Consider the following 17,931-nt stretch of genomic DNA (forward strand, 5'->3'; position numbering starts at 1 on the left):
AATAGTATCTAATCAGCTTTGCTTACTGCTATTTCTAATATTAATGTAAATATACTGAGGTTTGTTAATCTAGCTTGCACTGATAATAACGTAGCTGCAAGCTAAATAAAACCGTTATTAGTCTGCACTTTCAGAAAAAGTTGCTAGACATTATAGTTATGCCTGTAGGTTTTTGGAAAGAGGCACATCAGGATGTGATTAAAGTACAGACAAAAGTATTGGATTAACTGTTTAGTAGTTACCGCTGTTTTAACAGTCTCCAATTTTCATTTTAAATAAAAGATTGTTTTTAATAGTTGATGAAAATCCTTTGCAGTCAATGACTGCCTGAAGTCTTGAACCCAAAGACATCACCAAATGCTGTGTTTACTTCCTTGAGATACTCTGCTAGGCCTTTACTATAGCCCCCTGTTGTTGCTGCTCATTTGTGCATCTGTTCTCTCTGCCTTCAGTTTTGTCCTCAGTAACTAAAAAGCATGCACATGCACAAAAATGCACAGTTGTGTTGAACTCCAGTAACCAACTTGGTTATTGAAGAATATACCATTCATTTGCCTGGAGAAAATTATATGTTGCTTTTATATGTGCTTTGGGTCATTATCATTGAAAATCAAATGGAAGTGGCTGAGTGTGAGCAGAGTACAGCCCTATACACTTCAGAATTCATCCTGCAACTTCAGTCGGCAGCCACATCGTCAAACACCTGTGACCACTTTAGCCACCCTTTAAGTTTTCCCTTTCCCTGATTTAAATTTTTTTAACATCCTGTCCAACATGTCTGCTATAACCTTCCTCTGGACATGTCTAAACTACATTAGTCTTGTCACTCTTACATTGTCTCCACACTGCTCAAACTGAGCTGTCCTTCTCTAATCCCTTCTCGTCACTCCTAACACGAATCTTATCATCTTCAACTCTGTCACCTCCAGCTTGGCTGCAGACACCTGACACTTGTCTGCACCCACTACACCCTGCCCGCACTCTTTTCGTCACCTTTCTTGTGCTGGCCCCAGGTGTTTAAACTTGTCTACCTTTCACCTACCACCTTACATCTTTACCATTTCATCTGCTTTCCTCATATTCACACACATGCCTTCTGTCTTGCTTCTGCTGACCTTCATTCCTCTTCTCTCCAGAGCATACCTCCACCTCTCCAGACTCTCTTCCACCTGCTCCCTACTCTCACTATAGATCACAATATTATTTACAAATATCACAGCCCACGGAGACTCCCGGACAAATTGACCTCATCTGTCAATTTGTCCATCAACAATGCAAACATGAAGGGGCTCAGAACCAATTAATGATTTAATCCCCCCGCCTTGAACCCAATCTCAATCAATCAATCAAGGCTTTATTCGCCACATGCAGGTTGCCCTGCAGTGAAATGTGTCCTTCGCCCTGCTTCCAGCCAACCCAGGTGGCCTTGCATAGAATGGGAAACTTCTCCGTGATGTAATCCAATGTACGCTCAGAGGTCTTATTCTGAGTATTCACAGCAGCCGTAAGCTTCTCCAAGATCTTAACCATGCTGCACTCAGTCAGCCCATTCTGAGAAGTCGTGCCTACTACTTCATTCATGTCCTGCACCAACCTCGCATGCTTTTCTGCATATCCTTGGTAGCTTTGATTTCAAGCTCTAGTCAGCTGATGAAAATCCTTGTCTCCTTCCTTAGTGCCTAGCCTCATGTACAACACGCATTACAAGCTTTTTCCTTTGCCACCTCTCTCTTTGCAGTATAGCTAGCCTCCCAATACTCCTCTCTACTCTCTTCATCTCCCTGACTATCCCACTTTTTTTAAATTAACTGCTTCCTTTGAATAACTTCCCAGTACTTCCCCATTCCACCACAGATCTCCTCGTCTTCTTTCCTCTGTCCAGAGGATATGAAGACAGTCTCTTAGCAGTTTTTCTCACAACTGCAGCTATACACTTCCATTCATATTGTAACTCTTCCCTGTGCCACCGAGAGCCCATCTTAAGTCTTCCCTGAACTCTGCAACATTCTTCGACCTTATCCTCCACCATCTAATCCTTGCCTCTGCCTTCACTCAGTTCCTCTTCTTGATTTGCAAACTACCATTCGATTCTCCCCTGACACCACTTTGCAGTTTCCTATCTCTCCTTCCCACAAGATATAGTCCTCCTGTGTGCAGCTTCTCCCACTCTTATGTCACCTTATGTTCCTCCCTCTTTTTGAAGTATACATTAACCACAGCCATTTTTGCAAAACTCATCACCATCTGTCCTTTCTGCATTTCTCTCCTTAACCTACCCAAGACCTCCTCGTCACCTCTGTTCCCTTCACATGCATGTCCACTCAAGTCTGTTCCTTCATCCAACTTACTCCAGAATTCCTTTCTCTTCTGACATCCACATTGGAGGCAATACAACATCACCACATTCAACATAACCACTTCCTACAATATGTTCACCTCCACAACACGACTAACGCACTCTTCCTTCAAGATTACTTCCATTTCATTACGTTTCCTTCCTACGGTAGAAAAGTTTGAATCCATCTTTCATGCTCCTAGCCTTGACTCCCTTCCACCTGGTGTCCTGCACACACAGCACATCTAGTTTCTTTCCTATCAGCCAGCTCTAACCCTTAACTAGTTACAGTCTCTACACTTAAATTCCCTATACTCTCATCTCTACATTTATACCTTTTTATTCTTTCTCGTACCCTCTGAATACTCCTTCCAAATCTCCTCTTCCTCTGTCTTCACCTTTATGCAATTCTTCCCATTTATCCAGACTTGGGACCAGCACTAGGAGTACACTGGCTTCTGGCCCCCTTGGGACTCGGTTTAGCCCAACCCTGGATTAAGGTTATCACTCAAAAAATTGTCATTGTTGCATTTGATGTAATTCAGTGTGGAAATACCAGCAAAGGCCCACATTGTACCTCTTTTTCTGATAAACTACCTTTTTAATTATTTATTTATTGAATTTTATTTTTCTTACTTTTGGTACAGATGATGTGAAAAGCCCTTGACTTGTTGTGTGAATGCAATGTTTTAACTTCCCTTCTCACACACCAAACAAAATGGACAGAATTCAGAATGCTGCTATGTTGAAAGAATGCTTTGTTTCAAAGAAGATTCATCTGTGAAAAGTGTCTCTCACCTCTGTACTTTTCTTCCTTTTATCACTTTGGAGGGACCACTTCAGCCTGTTTCAAAACAGATTAGAGCGGTCAAACAGATGTCACGAGTACTAAACGCTACATAGCAGAAACCATTATTTTGCAGGTGATAACATTGTAAATTATAGGAAGTCAAACTACTATAAAACCTCAGTAAGAGAGTCAAAACAACTTTTGATGCTTTTAGAAATTATAATGTTCTCTAATATGTCTTTTCTATGTGTCTGCCATCGAACTATCTCAACTTAAATGGTAGATAAAGCGAATTTACCTTGGCCAGCCAACACTCATTACTTCTTTTGTCCTTCCTATCCAGTGCTACAGTATTTGTCTTGAGTCTCTTCCCACCCACTAAGCGCTCAAGAAGGAGGTAGATGTGATGATTACTTTTCAGCCCATGGTTCATACCTGGATGACACACTAGCAGTGCAGCCACATTCAGTTAAGCTAATGTCCTGTAAAATATTCTATTAATGCACTGCCACTATGCTCATTTTCTCTCTATTTACTCCTAATATTCTCTTTATTCTTTATTTATATCACCCTCTCGTTCAACCCAATCTTTCTTCTCTTCTGCTGTCTTTCTCATTTCCTTTTTCTCTAAATGTTCTTTGTGTTTCTTTTTTTTTCAGGCAATTCCCTCCTTCGTGCACACCCACACACACCGGCGGCTTCATATGGTTCTGCCCGTGTGCTTTAACACGTGGGTCAATTTAATCAGATGCTGCTGTGTGCTGTATTCAGTCTACTATAAAGTGAGGTCACTGTGAAAAGAGTCCATTTGCATTAGATGGTCTGTGGTATCAAATTAGACACAGTTATACAAGGTATAGGCACTATTTCTATCAGGCTTCTTCGCCTGTCTTGGTGAGGGTTTTTTTTTATTTAAATTTTTGCTAGAAAGAAGCAGAAAAACCAGCAGAGAGATAGCCAGACGATGGTAAGGAATGAAAGCCCCCTAATGAATTCCATTTTCTATCCCATTTCTCATATAAAGAAACCAATTTCATTAAAGTTCCTCGTTTATATAAAATCAGCAAATCACAGCAAAGCATTTGACATGGTTTCCATGGTAGCACAGAAGGCCATGACCCAATTTTATGTCTGGCAGATCAGATATGAGATCGCTCAGTGCGTGTGTGTTTATGTTGTTGTGTGTGCAGACGGGTGTGTGCACACAGACGAGAAGTTTTCCAGCGAGCAAACACAATCCTGCTTGCTTCTCAACTTTCTAGGGTTCTCTTACACACATGAACATACACACAGTAGTTTGTAGGTGTAGAAGTTTTTGTAGTTTTTTATTCCTTTTTTTGTTTTTATCCATTTTGTCTCTTTTGTGTGGTGCATTGGTCATTTTGTCTTATAAAGTTGAGTTGCGTTGAGCACAGATGAACACAGATGTAATTGTTTACAAACAAAAGCACTTGTTTCTCAAATCTGATAGGCCAGATCAGGTCTGGTTCTCCTAGTATACCCTTGGGTGCTTAAGGCAGCAACAAAATTTACATTGTTGTTTCTGTTACAAAGGTTTTGCTTTTCATTTTATTTTTTTGTACCAACCTGGAGTTACAGAGATCTCCCCTAATCTGGCTTCTCCCCTTGTACTGTACCTGGCTGACCCATGTGACCCTAGGCCCCCGCCAGCATAGCTCTCAGGCTGATTGAACAACACACAAGGGTTGCGATCCTATATGTATGAAAAAATGATGCAACGACAGGGATTTTTATTTCAGATAAGGTACAGGTAGGAGTGGAGACTCATCGCTGTTTATGTTTCCTGTTGGAAATCAAGCTTGGCTGCGGTTGGCACAGATTTAGCATCATTCTGCAGCAGGGAATAGTATTTTCTTTTGATATGTTTGGAAGGAATGGATGTGATGTTAGCAACAGTAGACAGTTGTTTCCAGCCTGGGCACAGTTTGCATAAATATTCTTGTCCATTTGTGCAATAAAAGTGAAAATAATATCTGTACTTCTCAAATGTTAGAGCACTCCATGAGAAAAGGAAATCAGCTGATTGACAAGTCCAAATAAAAAATGGCACATTTATTTTTCAATCCTCCCAGCTTGCATTCTTGAATATCAGTATTATAGTTTAATTAGTACAGAAAACAATAAGTTAACCCCATGATTCAATAACTCATAGATCCACTTTCAGTAGCAATAACTTGAAGCATAATTTTCTATAAGATTTTCTCAGTCTTTTCAGTGTTTTGGAGCCACGTTGACTAGACTATAGCAGCACCTTGATCTTTTTCTTTTATAGATTTGCTGCTGTGCTCTGGATTATTATCCTGTTGTCTGACCTAATTTAGGTCAAGCTGTAAGACGGATGGTACATTTCACTCTACGATTATTTCGCGTACAAAGGATTTCGTGGTTGATAACTCCAAGGTGCAAAGGTCCCGTGGCTTAAAAACAAGCGTAAATGATCATCTGTCCACCGCTGTGTTTAACAGTTGGTATGAAAGTATTTGTGCTGATATTTGACATTTTAATTGTTGTGTGTTATTGTCCAATATCTCCATTTTGGTCCCATCTGTTGAAAGAATGTTGTTCCCAAACTCTTGTGGTTTGTTCAGATACAACTTTGCAAACCTAAACAACGTCACCATGTTTCTCTTAGAGATATGTCACCTTCTCCTGGTAATCATTCCAAACAAGACATATTTGTTCTTTTTTATTATTTATTTATTTTTATTGTGATACCATGAACATTTAACATGCTAACCAAGGCCTATAGAGCGTGAGCTGTAGCTCTTTGTTTTTCTGAAGTTTTTCTGAGAGTAGCATGGTTTGACCTTGAATTCAATTTGCCGGAACGTCGACTGCAGGAAAGATTGTGGCATTGTGATAATGCACACCTGAATGCTCCAGATCAGCAGACTGTAAAAACTTCTACTTTTATAGAGGTGGTGACATTTGCTCAATTAATCAAGTGCATTTGATTAACAGCACCTGGCTACTATTTACCCTCTTAATTCCTGTGGAAGTGATAAAGGTGCACTTAGTCTTTTGTAGATCTATTTATGGTCATGTGAAAACTTTCTTTGTCATATGACTGAAATTATAAAGTGATTGCTAAATTTAGTAGAGCAATTAAATTTGTTACTGCAATACAGAAATATATAAAGTGATTACGGAAGTGACTTACTTTAGGTTGCATTACAAGCCGCTGTTGCCCTTGTGAACAACGGCATGAGCCTAATGAGGCGTAACTTGCTGTGCACCACTCAGTTTTCGTAACTTCACATATGCGGTCCGGTTGGAGACATGAGTGTAAAAGAAGGTCAATCTTTAGCATCATTTCAGTAATATATCAGTGCAGGAGCTCAGAGAGTCCCAGATTACAGAGATGAAGGTGCTGCAACAGCTTGAAAAGATAAGTTTAGAGAAAAACTAAAAAAGTAAACACAAGAAAAAAAGCAAACTGCAATCCTTTAATGCTTGCTACCTGTTTCTTCTATTCGTCAATCAGTGCTCACACAGAATTAGTTTTTTCTAAACTGTGGCCCCTATTTATTCAGTGTAGTGATACTCAAGTGCCAATGTAAATTGTCACATGGCCATGATGAATTTGCAGTTGGCAGCAACCAATGCACTAACCACAAACAAGGTTTAAGAGGAAAAGGATGTAGAGGAAGGAGAGAAGGGTGAGAAAGAATAAGAACAAGCCCAATCATTTCCGTCATTCCAGAATTGCAAGAAATGCACATAAGGGGGTGAAAGGACTGGCATCACATGATTTGCTGTAGCGTGTAATGGTGAATACTTTTTCTTTTGTACATATGGGGGGAAAAAACAATGCTTGGTTTTGAGCACAAATAAGTCTTTTTTAAGCAGCTGCTAATGTTGCTGACAGTTTACTGCTCAGACAAAAGGATGGGAGGCTTCGAGAAAACCACAGTGATCTTCAGGTTTAGCCCTTCTTTTCAGTGTTATGGAGGTGGTTCATAGAGAGGGTTATCTTAGCCTCCTGAGCAATCAATTTGAAGACACTCTAAAGTTTTTTTTTATCTTTCTCTAATGAGCTGCAAAGAAAACTTTAGATCCCTAGGCAACTTTAACTGCATTTTTTTACTGTTGGCCACAAGCAATTATAAAGCAATTTTTACAAGGCTTAGGTGCCTGAAAATAGCACCTAAGCCTTGTACTTGTTGACCTTATATTAAAGTTACAGATAAACGACGCAAACTTAGTGTTTTTAGGTCTTTTTTAACAAGCAAAGTAGTCTGTTCATTTAATGGAACATGAAATGGTAGTGATATGTTAGTACCTGTTGGCCAAAAGATTTTAAATGCTCACACACATATATTGTTTTCTTTTTTTAAATACCGTACTTTGTTTTCTACCACACATGCTCACACCCACTACTCTTTTGGCTAGTTGCAGCTGTGTTGCTGTACAGATTGTCCATTCTGTTTTTCATCCCTTCATATTTTTCTAACATAATACTTCGATCATCTTGGTAAAATATGCTGTTCTACTGCCAGAAGACGTGTCAGTGTTTGTGGCTGACCTTTCTCATGTGAGCACACTCCTTGGGTTTACTTTTCGAGCTAATAACCACCTTCGTGTAACTGCTCAGCATGATTTCCTGTTGTTTGGGCGAGTTGGACTTGGTTCGTAGCGCAGAGCCCTGGTCGTTATGTACCATCATCTGTTGAAAGGGCAGATGCCAAGTGAGATGTGTTATTAGTCTGGTAATGGGTCACTTGCATTTTGCTGGAGCTGTACAAATGGAGTCAAGCGGATACATTGTGATTCATTTTTTTTATATGTAGTTGTTTTTTTCCACTTTTATTTATTTTTTTATTTTTATTTTTTGCCTCCTCTCTGTTTAAATATTTCCCGTAAACTAAAACAGGTCCTTTATGGTTAACGACATGAGAACATCAGCAAATATAACAAGGAGCACATTAGACCAACGCTCAAGTTATTCATCACAAGTTCACCACTAATATAAACATCCCTGTTTGATTTTCATTGACAGTTTCACCCACAAACAACAAATAACAGCACATTTTGTGACATTTCCAAGTTTATCATTCCTCATGTAATGTGCCTTCTCAGACCTCATGGCTTAATTTTTGTTTTTGCAGATAATATGCCCAGCTTAAATGTCTACAGCTCACTGATACCATTTAAATGGTCTTTTCTTCCTGTTCGTACTGTATTTCTCTCTTTGTTTTTGCTTTCCAGTAGTTGTCTAATTCCCAAATTACTTCACCACCCACCGATGATTGTATTAAATTAATCGAGTTTATTTCATTTTGCCATCTGTCTTATTAAAATGTTTACTTTTTAAAAATATTTCGATGTTTTTCTTTAATTAATTCCAGGCTGAGAAAAGCAATTAAATCATTAAAACATTTGTTGTTTTCTTGTTTCTTCCTGAAGTCTGTCTGTTATGTTTTGCGTTCGCAGACATTCTTCAGTATTCCAGGTATAGTTATAGCAGAAGGAAGCAGAGTAGCCCCACTAAATGCCTTTTTTCCCCCCCTCATGTCGCTCTCTTCCTCTCTGGCTCTATGTTGTTCTCCACGTAATTGCCCTTGACTTTGTCTACATCCGGCATATAATTTCCAGGTATATATTTAATTGAGAACATGAAGAAAAACTGAGGGTTCTGTCTGAATTGTTCCTGCTTCCTTTTCATTTATTAATCATTTTGGACCAAACGGTTTCTCTGTCTGTTTCTGTTTAACTCCAGAGGTAATTGAATTCTACTTTTTACATCCTGAAGCTCTGGACGCTGCGTCTGTCTCTCGAGCCAAAGGATTATTAAACCTGCTTTTATTTTATTTCAGGAACATTGTTGGTGGACAACATGCACATCAACGGCGTGGCTGAAGGTCCGGATCGAACCATCTCTCTGTCCCTGAGGGACAACAACGATCGCTGGGTCATTCTTGACCCTTCCAAACAAGCCCTTTACCTAAATAGCACGGGACGGGTTCTGGACAGAGATGTAAGATTTATTCTAGCTTTTCTTCAGTCGCGTTCACTCATTGTGCTGTATGCCAAACTAAAAGTAAAATTGCTGCTTCAGCAAATGCAGTTTTTGCTCCTAGTTTTTCTTTATTTCGATTGACCCCAGGAGACATAAACAATGGAAGTACATTTACATATCTACAGCTCTTATATATTTATTTTTACATGTTTTTTACTTTAGCCATCATGTGCTGTTGTGAGAAATTTAGCAGGTTTTAGCTCTTTTTGCCTCTGAGTAAACATTCATCATCCTGTTCTAAAGTAATCCAGCGCTTCTTTTTGACTGTGTGATTTGGCACAAAAAGTAAATACAATACACAAAGTCTTTGTGTAGTCCTTTTTTGTAACATCTTTTTTTCCCTCAAGATAAATATACTTGATTTAAAATTGCACATTTAACATTTTAAGAACCTCTTTCTCCTCCTGTGTTTCCTCTTTTCCAGCCCCCCTCGTACATTCACTCCATCGTGGTTCAGGTTCAGTGTACCAATGAGCTGATAGGCACTGTGATTTTACACGAGGTCCGCATCGTTGTTCGAGACCGCAACGACAACGCGCCCCGTTTCCAGCAGCCCAGATACTACGTCGCCGTGAATGAGGTAAAAACCCAGTCGCACACAAAAACGTGCGCCATCTCTGTCTGTGAAGAAAAGCTAAGTCAAAAGAAAGAAATAAAGCAATAAAGCCATTCATTAAACCGACCTGCACAGCTGCTGCTGTTGTGAAAGTATTAATCAAAGTCATCGATTTGAGTTTGAGAGCCGAGTGTGTTTGTAGGGGGGCTGCAGCTCACTCATACATGAATACAACATATCAAGTGTACTGTACACTAAGCCTTTCCACTGCTGCTCTTTCAGTCATGCCCTTTTATATATTCTATAGAGAAAATGCAGCAGTGCACATCGTCTGGCTTTTTGTGTGCGTTTTTGCTGTCATACCAAAGTTGAAGGGCAAGGTAGTGAACAGTAATGAAAAAAAATCTCAGTTCTTGGGCAGCTATATGAGCGATCTATATCTGTTATTCTGGGGTTTCCAAAATAATCTTTATGATGCCAATCCCACAGTTAGTTTGTTCTCCAGAGTCTGTAGAAGCAAAAATATAACTAGAGGAGGTTCAAACTTAAGCTGGACAAGGATACATGTAGCCGGCTGCCAGCACAGTCCTAGCAGTCCCGGTAGAATATCTCATTATACAGTCTTCCACAGCCTGTCCAACTCAATCTGTCTTCTCAGTCTCTCCCTTTCTTTCTCTTGGCCTCTCCTCTGTTTTTGCAGAACACCTCTCCCTCCCTCCCTGGCTCTCACACATATACACACTCACATGCCCCCTCACCACTCCCACCTCTTCATTATGTCACCTTTTCTCAACCTTTCCCACCTTTTCGTTGCCACACTATATAAATTTCTGGTTGTCGCCGATTCTTGTCCCCACCCCATCACCTCCCACGCATTTCCACTTCCTCATTACTCCTACTATAATAGTTTCCTCCATTCACTACCAAGGTTCACAATACAATTAAGAAGATGCACTGTAAAAAAAAAAAAAAGATCCCTGTGGAAGGCCAAGATAAATTTATTCTATTTTGCGGTAGTAAGTTAAAAAATGAAAACATTAATTCAGATGTAGGTAGTAATTTAAAAGTAGTAGCACATTTATTGGGATCTGAGTGGAAGTGGGCTCATTAGGTGGTCAGCTATTTTCTAATTCACTTCTATTGGCCCCAGAACTCAGACAAAAGCAGTAAATTTGAAATCAAAAGGTGTTCATCCACTTTCATCTGAAATCTTATAATCTAGTCTTCTTCTTTGCTGTCTATTTCTAAGAAATACTGACTACAAGCAAGTGAGTCAGACTTATAAGACAGACAGATGATATATGGTTATTTATAAAGATGTCTAGGACACAATTTATGAGTTCAGTGAGTATTTTTTCTGAGTACAAGGTGATCACTGTGGCTGATTTCATGAGCTGGCACTGGTGCTTGAGTCTGGAGTTGCTTCATTACAGCTGTATCCAGAAGTGGCAAAGTGACAGCATGAGACATTCTGAAGACCATTGTGAGATCAGTGGGAGGCAAAGATAACCCTGTTGAGGGAAATGATGTAACAAATCACTGGTGCAACAGCTAAATTAAAGTTAATCGCGGATGCTTCCAGTGCTGTCTGGAGATTAAACTTCTGCTTTGACACGTAATCACAGATCCCTTGGCACATGGATCGAAAAATATAGCACAGCGATACATATATTGGCAAAGTTCGTCTCTTCTATGCACGGTGGCAAGTGTGCCTCTTCCACCCTAAAAATTTCTCTTAGAAAAATGAAATCAAAATGAATGGCGTTCTTTTTGAATGCCTTATCTGTTCTCTGTATGAAAGCAAGCTATCTTTTTCTGACTGTGACATTGAATTTAAAGGAAAATACTGGCTCACAGATCAGTGAGTTTTTGTAAACAACTGCAACAACAAGCTATTTTACAGTATTGTACAAAATCTTTAGCTGCCACTCGTTATTTAAATATTTTGGTGGGAAAATGGGAAGTACATGTAGTTATTTACTGAAACATGCAAACATGCAGTGCATAAGTACACAGTATATGAGGACGATGAGTTTAAAGGAGCTTTAAGGTGAATATTTAGTATGACCACCTTTATTTTTCAACAAGTCTGAACTCGATTAGAGAAGCTTTTTTGTCATTTCTTAGTCTTAGTCCTCAGGAATAGTTCTCCGGGCATCTTGAGGGACATTCAGAGCTCTTCTTTGGATGTTGGCTGCCTTTTGTCCTGTTCTCTGTCAAGATGATCCACACTGCTGCAATAATGTTGTTGTCCGAGCATCTCTCAGGTCCTGTGTCAGGTCTTTTTTTTCCCCCCGTTTCTGTATTTTCCTATTTCTCAAGGACATGACTTTCAGATGCTGCTTATCTGCATGACTTTTTTAAGCCTGTCACGTCTTCTTTTGTCTTCCATTAGTCCAGTTTGCTCAGTCTTTTTTAAGGACACTGCACACCATGTGAAGATACCACCATGACAAGTTTTAAACAATTTGGGAATCCTGTTGGTGGTGAAAAATCCTATTTTATGTTTGTCAAACTGTTTCTCTTTGGCAATTTTTCAAGCCTGATTTGACCCTGATTTGACATATGGCAATGTCATGCCATATACTTACTAAATAAAATATATTAAGTTTTGATAATGTAATATATTACTCAGATGGATGTTTAGTAAATAAGATTCTCCATGATGCTGCTCTCCCATGTTTAAGGGGATTTGTCCAGCTTTGCTCTCAGTAAATGAGCGTAAGCAAGGCACCAGTTTGCGCAGTCAGCTTTGTCCTATAAATCAATTAAAACTTGTAATATGCTTAAAAACAATTTGAACACTGGTGCAAGTTAATGTAGTTTCTCTCTGGATTTGAAACAACAGATTTTGACTGTGAGTCTTGTGAGCATCAGTTTGTGATTCTTAGTTTATGATAACTTTTTCTTTTTTTGTGTAATTATTGATTAACATTTTGATTTGTGTGGCTTTCCCTTTGCTACCATACGTGCAGGTATTTGAGTTTGTGTATGTGTCTCTTCTGATAGACTTGAACTGGATCTCACTGTGTTTTAACCGATCCAGGGACTGCAGATGGAAATGAGCTCGTACCTAAATGTGCTACAAAGCATATTTTCTCTTTTTGTTCATCTAAATTGAAATAAATAAACAAACAAACAAACAGCACAGTGTTGGTTGTTGCACTAAAGGTGTATAGAGAAAAATATTAAAACTCTCTTTTTCTGTTGTGTTTTCAGCTGACTCCAGTTGGAACGACTATCTTTTCTGGTTTCTCAGGAAACAATGGAGCAACAGACATTGATGACGGTCCCAATGGACAGATAGAGTACACCATCCAGTACAATCCGAGAGACCCGGTAGGTCATCCACTTGCCCACTGATCTCTGTCAACATGGTGTAGCATGGGTATATGTTCACTAGAGACCAAGCAGCAAAGCTGCATAAGCAGTTTTAGTGCTTCTGCCTCTTTATTCTTCCTCTTTCTTCTCTTTGACAATAGAGTATAAAGCAGTACTGATTTCAATTTTGATTGAGATCACAGTTGAGCACTGTTTACTTTTTCTTCTTGCCAAAACTGATCTTAGAAATCATATTTTTTAACAATCTGCTCCAGTTTCTAAAAACAAGTTACAAATTGGTTTCCTAATGCACACCAGCAAAATTAAGCAAAAGACAACCAACATCCAGAAAGGAGCACTTACAATTCCCTATTTACATCTTTATATAAAATATACATTATAGCAACATTAATGTAATAAACAATAAAAAAAATTTTGAAATTTTCATTTGATGCTCAAAAACAGTAGCCTATTACATTAGATTCTCCTTGTGCTTTACTTTCATCTCAGCCATAATTAATGTTAAAGGCTGTTTGGAGTAAATTACTTTTCACTGTCTCAGGGTTTAACTGAGCTACCTGAGTTCAGTAGCAGACTGACTAAAGGCATTTACTGTTCTAAGATTAGTGATCATTGCTAAAGACTGCACAATTAATCTTCTTCATAAAGTCAGCTGTAGCACCGTTTCTTATCTCTTTAAATGTTCACATCAGTGTTAATTTTGACACCAAATTTGTTTTAAGGAGTCTTTTGACTTAAACATCATTTAGTTTTAGTTATAATTTAGGCATCCTAATTCTTTTATTTTTAGTCTACTTTCATTCGAAGTTGATTTAATTGACCGAAAGGTTTTGTGTAAAAGTTTCTCTGTGCCAGTGAGAGCTGCTAAATGTGTCAGTAGAGGATGTCAACTCATCTCCTCCTTGTGTGTTGACATTTTGTTACGTTTTCATGAGAAACAGGGAGCTCATACCTAGGGCTGGGCGACATAATCATGAGTTTGTCCACGTAAGATGGTTAAAATGGCTTTATCGTAACCACTGAGTATAAATTGACATGTAAATACTGAGCAGTCGCCATGAGTTTTTCTTTTATCCTACGCACTGTGAATGCATCATTAATTCCGCCATCCCAGAAAATTTTCTACCTGACACAATGCTGAGCATGCGTGTTTATCTACTACCAGTAAAATATGGTGACAGGAGGAGTTTCGGGTAAGCGAGACTCGCTGGATTTCACATGGAGCTTGCAGAACAAGATGCAGTAATTTGAGTAGTTTGCAAAATATGCCGCAAAACTATTGCCGCAAAAGGTAGCAGTAGCATGAAATATTCCGCCAGCTGAAAGTGCAAAATTAAGACTTTTAAACTCTGCACTAATTATTTTACAATTTTTATATGTTATAAGCACAAAAGAGCACCTTTTTAATTTGAATTGTTTTATTTTGTGTCGTCAATTCTTGCTTCATGTACTTTTTTGTTGCTATTATCTTTTTTTTGTTGAAGGTCTAGTGTTGACCACAGAAAGAGACTTACTGTGACAGTAACCTCTGTGTCAACTGATGGTTAAAATGGTTTAAATAAAACATTTCAATTCATTCAGATTTTTGTTGTTGTTGTTGTTTTCAAAATGGAAAAATAATGAATAGTTAATTTGGATTTAAACATTTGGTGATATATTGTGTATTATGATATAGCCCCCCAAAAAATATCACAATATCAGATTTTCCTCAAATCTCCCAGCCCTACTCCTACCCTGTTTGTTGTAGACAGATCAAATTGTAGTGCACTTAGTGCACAAGAAGATTCTTCTGATTGGATGACTTCTGAATGCATCCTGCCTCACTATAAAACTTAATTAATTCTGATTTGAACTTGTCTCTCCATAATATTGTCATCTCATTTTTGTCCTCACGCATTTATTTAATTGTCTTGTTTTCATCAGAAAAAAGGTCTTTGACACAAACTAGTCAAAGAAATTAACACTTGTTCACATTAAGCTTTAGTAGAAACACTGAGATGTTATCTGTGCAGTTGAGAAATGTTGATGCTGAATCTCAGCTCCTTTGAATAAATTCTTTATTTCTGTTTTTTGTTTTAGCAAATTGTTGTCAGTACTGTGTCTTCTTCTGGTTTATTTTTCTTTGAATGTCACCTATTTTATAACCATACTAGTCTTTATTTTTTTCTCTCATCATAATAATTTTAATGAATTATTTTAAATATAGATTGCATGAATTATTTTTTTTTAAGTTTTGTATCATGTCAAGAAATCTAAAATATATTTATACTGAAATTGCACAGTCAGGTTCATTGCTTAAACCAAACAAGTGTAATGCATGCCTTGTCAAAACTGTATTGAAAGAGAAAGAGTGAATGGCCGACCCTGGCTGCGACTCACTCTTGATGTGTGTAATGTATCTGTTTGTCTTTCAGACAGCTAACAGAACCTTTGACATCCCGCTGACACTGTTTGGCTCTGTAGTTCTCAGAGAAAGACTCAACTATGAGGATATAACAAGATACCTAGTCATCATACAAGCTAATGTAAGTTTTTTTCAACATTTCTATTTGTGTATTATTATGTCGCACTGTGTTAGGTTGGTTTTTTTAATCATATATTAAGTTAAAGCTCTTGAAGGGAACACCTTTCATGTGGACCTGTCATAAAGAATGGCTGAAGAAAATCAGCAATCTCTCATGGGTAGGCGTGTAGACTGCTGCCTGGAGTGTTGTTTTATGTAAATTTGTATTATCATGGCAACATTAATGTTATGCAGCTTTTCTCACTATTTCTGTATTGTTGTGTGAGCCTTAAGGGATCTCTTAGAGCACCCCTAATTATCACTAATGTCTCTGTTAGCCTAATTGTTTTCCTTTTATTTCTGAGCTCTGTGTATGTTTTATTTATAAAGGTGGCTTATAGTGATTTTCACTCAATAAGCAAAGCACAGTTATGGAAAATTGTAGTTGAAGTTTGAATTGTTTGTGTTGCTGATGGTGCCAAAAAAGTTTTTTTTTATTGTGTCAAGAAAACCTTGCGTTCAAAAGCAGTTCTCGAGAAAGTATTCTGCAAAATATTCATATGTCTCAAGGCCCTGAAAGCACTATGGAGAGTCAGCAGTACACTGTAAGATTAATGTGTTTCTGGCTGCTTAACAAGGTGACATATCTGTTTGTCTGAATACAGTATTAAGAGTGTTTTGAGTAGCTTTGAAATTACTGTATATAAATTCCTAACAAAAGTTTAAGCTTAACTGAACCCATACAACCACAAAATAGAAAAGAAAAAAAATCCCTGGGAACATGGCTGACCATTTAAGCTGTACATATATTGCAGATAAAGTATATACACCTTGTGTGAAAACCTGTGGTCCGGTACGAAACGACTCACGGACTGGTACCAGTCCATGGCCCGCGGATTAGGGACCGCTGTTTTAGAGTCTGTGGTTTCAATCTTTATGTTAAACTTGCTAACTGTGTCCACGTCATAGACTGTCCTTTTAGCTTATTCTCTGAGTCTGAAAACTGATTTGTCTTAAAACTGCATTATTGTTAATGGCCTCTAGTAGTAAAAAGACTTCAGGTTGTAAAGAAGTCTGTAGAAAGATGAGCCTCAGCTCTTTTGATCTGTAAACACTTTCCTGATGACTTCATGGCCTCAATTCCTTGAACTGTGAAATGAAACCTCGGTTTCAGTTCATGTTAAATAACACATGAAGTTCGTTTTGCAAGGTATGTTCGTTATTAGAGTCACAATAGACAATTATCCAGGGGTATAGTCAAGACTCGTCATTAGCCGATGACTGCACAGTGCTCTCAGTTTTAATTTTAGATCCATCTCTCTCTTGTCTTGTCCAGTTTCAAAACACCAAGATAGTGTTGGCAGAATTGCTTGTCATGAGTCACTGCGTGATGTCACAGCTTCTCGTCAAGCATAGCTTACAGTAATGAAGCCAGCAGGGGAAAACTCCTCTGTGAACTTGATGGAAATCTACTATTTTTTTATGATTTTTTTCAGTCTTTAAACTATATATAATCAGAGTTTAATTATTTCATATTTGTGTTTTCTGATTTCTCTTTTTAGATGGTATCTTCAATCTTGCTCATTAAAGATGTTTCAGAAATTATTTTTTTTTTAGTTTTGAGGAGATCATTTCTTGGCAGAGGCCCCGGTTTCTTTCTTTTACTGTCGAGTAATTGGGAATATAATGTATTGCAATGATTTGATGTGATTAAGTAATATTAAAATGGGAACTTTGAGGAAACCTAATTAAGGGTTTATACCTGATATCTTGATTGTCTAGTGCTTAAGTTGTGCTACTTAGAAGAGTTTAATGGCAGAAAGCAGCTTTATCTGAACAGGATTTGAGAGTGCTCCCTCATATGCATACATAAAATGTGAAGCTGATGGAAATCTAGATGACTCACACATTGAATAGCAGATAATATCTCGTGGGTTTCTTCCTGTAAGTAAGATGTGGTGATTGCACCGACTGTTGAGTAGTTGAGGAGTTTAGTTAGTAGCCTTATTTGGCTATTTCTTGCGTTTTATCTTTTTTTTTTTCAACTGGACTGCAGATGAAAAGTAGATGTAAATATTAGAATTTAAATTGTAGAGAATAAAGATAATAAATGATCTAAGTAGACGGAAATGTTTGTGAGAATGCTTACTATCAGTCTCTCAGTAGGACTGTGTTTTTTGGGATTTACTTATTTCTATTTTTTTATGAGGCTTTCAATGAAACCCAGCTTAGGGTTTACTGGCGTTCTTTTGAGTTACAAGTCACATCTATTTTTCAATTTGTGTGTACCAAGGTCATACATTCTAGTGTTTCTTGTTTCAAAAGCTTCAAACCTTTCCACAATAGTAACATTCTCACTGAAAAG

General features: G+C 38.0%; 1 protein-coding gene across 1 annotated transcript in view; it reads left to right on the plus strand.

Annotated features, from left to right (window-relative positions):
• Positions 1 to 17,931, plus strand: part of LOC101480347 (protocadherin-15) — a 214,916-nt gene that overhangs the window by 35,471 nt on the left and 161,514 nt on the right. Inside the window, exons 6-9 of the mRNA XM_076887498.1 lie at positions 8,963 to 9,123; positions 9,590 to 9,745; positions 12,941 to 13,060; positions 15,478 to 15,588. Of these exons, the coding sequence (XP_076743613.1) occupies positions 8,963 to 9,123; positions 9,590 to 9,745; positions 12,941 to 13,060; positions 15,478 to 15,588 (548 nt within the window). The remainder of the gene's footprint in view (positions 1 to 8,962; positions 9,124 to 9,589; positions 9,746 to 12,940; positions 13,061 to 15,477; positions 15,589 to 17,931) is intronic.

The sequence above is a fragment of the Maylandia zebra genome, linkage group LG8, assembly GCF_041146795.1.
Source record: "Maylandia zebra isolate NMK-2024a linkage group LG8, Mzebra_GT3a, whole genome shotgun sequence".
NCBI lineage: Eukaryota > Metazoa > Chordata > Actinopteri > Cichliformes > Cichlidae > Maylandia > Maylandia zebra.